General features: G+C 65.8%; 1 protein-coding gene across 1 annotated transcript; it reads left to right on the forward strand.

Annotated features, from left to right (window-relative positions):
• The first annotated feature begins 257 nt into the window (after positions 1 to 257).
• Positions 258 to 2,598, forward strand: LOC129131831 (serine/threonine-protein kinase pim-1-like). Its single transcript, XM_077192451.1, has 6 exons — positions 258 to 484; positions 581 to 797; positions 884 to 934; positions 1,165 to 1,534; positions 1,762 to 1,938; positions 2,205 to 2,598. Exons 1-6 carry the CDS (start codon positions 258 to 260, stop codon positions 2,333 to 2,335), a joined length of 1,173 nt encoding a protein of 390 aa, XP_077048566.1. The 3' UTR covers positions 2,336 to 2,598.
• Positions 2,599 to 4,051: the final 1,453 nt, after the last annotated feature.

The following is a 4,051-nucleotide window of genomic DNA, read 5'->3' on the forward strand; positions in this document are numbered from 1 at the left end:
CAACGGAGGAACGGCCGCGAGCTCCGGCGGCTCCGCAGCAGCAGCAGCAGCAGCAGCAGCAGCAGCAGCAGCAGCAGCAGCAGCAGCAGCAGCAGCAGCAGCAGCAGCAGCAGCAGCAGCAGCAGCGCTTTTCTCAATCGATTTTCCGATCGACTTTTCCCTCGCTCTGCATCCCCTTCTCCCTCCCACTCACTGTATTCCCGTCCCATTCCGTGCCGGGCCGTGCCGTCCGTGTTCCGCCTCTCCCAGCCCGGCTGATGCCGCGTCCCGCAAGGCGCCCCTCGGCGGGGCCGCCCCGTGCCCGCCCCTGCCCGGCCCGCCGTGGTTCCGCCTCGGCCGGGCTCTCTCCGTACCGGCTGTGGCGCCGCTGGAAGAGCCGCTTGCTCTGGTGCTGGCGGAGCATCGCGGTCTTTTGGCTCGGCCTGGCGCGGGCTCTGGCCCAGCCCCGGCCGAGGCCCCGGCCCCGAACGAAGCCCCTGCCGCGGTTCCGCCCGCAGCCGCTCCGCTGCCGCCCGGCTCCCGCCCCGTGGCCGAGAGCGTGGCCGGCAGCTTCCCCGCTCCGAGCTCCGCCGCTCGCCAGCTCGGCCGCCGGCCCCGAGCCGCCGCAGCCCGGGGCGGCTCGGCAAGCAGCAGCGCGCCGGGCGGGCAGGTGCCCCGGGCAGAAGAGCGGCAGCGCGGTGCCGCCCGCACGGGTGGAGAAGCCTCCCCTGGAGCAGCTCTACCGGCAGGGCCCGCTGCTGGGCAGCGGCGGCTGCGGCAGCGTTTACTCCGGGACCCGGCTCGCCGACGGCGCCCCGGTAAGAGACGGGGCCGGCTCGGAGGGCGGCAGCGGGCGGCGGGCGGCGGGCGACGAGCTCAGCCCGCCGTTCGCCTTGGCTCGCAGGTGGCCATCAAGCGAGTGTCCCGGGAGCGCATCTCGGAGTGGGCGCGGCTGGTGAGTGAGCGGGGCCAGCGGGAGGAGCTGGCGGGGCGGGCCGGGCGGGGCTTGAGGCGAGGCCCGGCAGGGCGGCAGCCGGAACGCTGCGAGGGCAGCGAGCGTGGAGTGAGCGGGGGCCGCGCAGCGCCCCGGGCCGGGCCATGGCGAGCCGCGGCGGGGCCGGGCAGGGGCTGCCCGAGGCGCGGCGCAGCATCGGCCCCGCTGACGGCATCGCGGTCCCCCCGCAGCGCAACGGCGCCCTTGTGCCCCTGGAGCTGGCGCTGCTGTGGATGGTGTCGCGGCCTGGCTTCCGCGGCGTCGTGCGGCTCCTGGACTGGTTCGAGGTGCCCGAGGGCTTCGCGCTGGTCATGGAGCGTCCGCAGCGCTGTCAGGACCTCTGGTACTTTCTGCACCAGCGGCGCTTCCTGACGGAGCCCGTGGCGCGGGGGCTGTTCCGCCAGGTGCTGGAGGCCGTGCGGCACTGCAGCAGCCGCGGCGTCCTGCACCGCGACATCAAGGCCGAGAACGTCCTCGTCGACCTGGCCACGGGCGAGGCCAAGCTCATCGACTTCGGCTGCGGCGCGATCCTCCAGGACACGATCTACACCCGGATGTCAGGTGAGCCCAAGCCGGGGCCCAGCCGGGCAGCTGAGTTCCCCGCTTTGCTGGCAGAGGGGGAAGAGGGGGGAAGGAAGGAGGGGGAATCCTTCTTCAACCAGCTGCAGCCAAGTTGCTTTTTGGCAGGGCAGGGGCTGGCTGCTGTGGAACGGGAGCTGGCTGGGAGGGAGGGAAGGAGGACGGGAGGGAGCAGCATGGGCCTGATGAGCTGTGCCCGTGTCCCATAGGAACGCCGGAGTACAGCCCACCGGAGTGGATCCTCTTTGGCTGCTACCATGGCCAGCCAGCCACTATCTGGTCCCTGGGCATCCTGCTCTATGAGCTGGTCTGCGGGCACCTTCCTTTCCGCACCAAGGAGGACATCGTCCGGGGCCAGCTCGTCTTCCCACCCCGGGTGTCTCAAGGTGGGGATGCACCTTCAAGGCACGAGGGGAAGAATGGGGTTGGGAGGGGCACCTGGCACATAAGCATCCTGCTCTTGCAGCTGGTGAGGAGGTGGATCTCCTGGGCTTAGCTGGAGGAGGTGGCACCAGTGCCTCTGTGCTGGTGTCCTCCGCAAGAGAGGATCAATAGGAAGCTTTTGGGTGCAGCTCTGAGCACTCCTGGTGTTGCCTGGGCACTGTGGAATGTGGGAGAGCATGGACAGGAGCCTTCTGGTTTCTCTCCGCAGAGTGCCAGCACCTCATCAGGTGGTGTTTATCCATGGACCCCACACACAGGCCATGCTTGGAGGACCTTTTTGAGCATTCTTGGCTGCAGGAGCCCTGCCTAGCCCAGGAGACAGCAGAGATGCATCCCTGAGCCCAGTAGGATCCAGGAGCCCAGCAAGCAGCAGCGGCACGCGTCTCGTGGCACTGGAAGAAAACCCCGGAGCGTTTCCCTGCGGCTGCGGCGCAGAGGAGAGAGCGCAGCCGAGGAGATGCTGCTTCCACTGGTCCCCACGAGCTGTGGAGGGAGCGGCTCCGTGCTGCCCGTCCTATTGGAGAAGTGGTGGCAGTGCAGTGAAGGTGACACGGATTGGGACAGAGGAAACATCCCCCTGCAGCTCAATGGCATCGTGATGTCCCCGCAAGCCAAGGCACAGCTGGTGTGTTCTTCTGGAGCACAACGTGGAGCTGGGAACACCATCCTGGAGCTGGCCGCTGGTGGGGCAGAGCCAATTGGTTTTGGCTGCGGCCCCTGCCTTAAGGACACGCTCTGCACTCCGATGGAATCAAGATGAGTCCCCAGCCAGCGCAGGGGCGGGGGGATGCTGGTGCTTCCAGGCACGGCAGGGCTCGGCCTGGCCATGTGCCGGAGGTTCCCTGCTCGGCAGCGCTGGGGAATATTAATTTTTCTGCCAGCCGCCAAGCTGCTTTTTGGCGGGACAGGGGATGGATATTCTGGAAGGGGAGCCGGCTCCTGGCCTTGCTGACAGCTTCTGCCAGCCAGCCTGGCACGGGCTGAGGCGGGGGCAGCCAGCCTGACAAAAGCATCCATCCATGTGGATGGGGGGCGGCAGAGGGGGGGACGGGTTCTGGAGCCGTGCCCCAGCTGGTCTGCTCTGTAGGCCCTTGAGGAAGGGGTGCGTTTACGGGCAGGAAAGGTGGGGATTTTCCCCACCCCTGGACAGGTTTAATTCTCACATGGAGTGGTCAGACCCTCCTCAGGCCTGTGAAACGGTGACAGGCTTTGTGCTTTTTCTTGTTTCCAGGTCTTGTTTTGAATTGGCTTTCATGCAATTGTTCTTTTGTTTTCCCAGGAGGATTACACCTGGTGCCCAGACCAGACAGGGAAGCGCCTGCAGCGTCCGTGGAGCGTGTCCAGTACCAGCGCTGCCCCAGGGGCCACAGTCTGCAGGGACAGCCCCTTCCAGAAGGACGAGGACCTGGTTTGGGATCGGCTCCTCTCCTGGCAGCAGCTCTCCAGAGGTGGGCACCCGGCTCCACAGCTTGGCTGGCAGAAGGGCTCCGGGCAGACGGCAGCGGGCACACGGGCATCCCGCTCTTGCAGCTGCTGAGGAGGTTGCTGTGCCATGATTAAGCAGAGGAGGTGGAACGTGGCCTGCCACGCTGCCCTTCTCTAAAAACAGAGAATGGGTCGGGAGGTTTGGGCTCTGAGCAGAGCCAGCAGCCTGGCCTGGGCACAGGCCATGGCGGGACAGGGGGACAGGAGCCTGCTGCCACTGACCGTGGCTCTCTGGTTTCTCTCCGCAGGCTGCCAGCACCTCATGCCATGGGAACGGCACCGCTCGGCCTGCCAGCCTGGGAGGGCTGGAGGGCGGCCGGTGTTCATTTGCTTTCAAAATAAATTTGTTTGGGTTTTTTTTGTCATCGTCATCATTGGAGCGTTTCTTTTGTCATGAAATTTTTAAGTAGAATGAATATTAATTTATCACGGGGTGAAAAACAGATTTTTGGGGTTTCTAGAATGGGGATTCAGGGGGCAAGATGGAGCAATCGGGGCGTGTCCAGCCTTTCTCCGTCTTCTTCTTCTTGGCCTCCATCTTCTGCTGTGATGTTGGCACTTTTAGATTGG

This window comes from Agelaius phoeniceus, chromosome 33 (assembly GCF_051311805.1).
Source record: "Agelaius phoeniceus isolate bAgePho1 chromosome 33, bAgePho1.hap1, whole genome shotgun sequence".
Taxonomy (NCBI): Eukaryota; Metazoa; Chordata; class Aves; order Passeriformes; family Icteridae; genus Agelaius; species Agelaius phoeniceus.

Bases quoted from the DNA above. Each gene is read 5' to 3' on its own strand.
- LOC129131831 (XM_077192451.1), top strand. From the start codon at position 258: ATGCCGCGTCCCGCAAGGCGCCCCTCGGCGGGGCCGCCCCGTGCCCGC. The intron at 485-580 runs GTTCCGCCCGCA...GCCGCTCGCCAG, and splicing joins CGAACGAAGCCCCTGCCGCG to CTCGGCCGCCGGCCCCGAGC. The intron at 1,535-1,761 runs GTGAGCCCAAGC...CGTGTCCCATAG, and splicing joins GATCTACACCCGGATGTCAG to GAACGCCGGAGTACAGCCCA.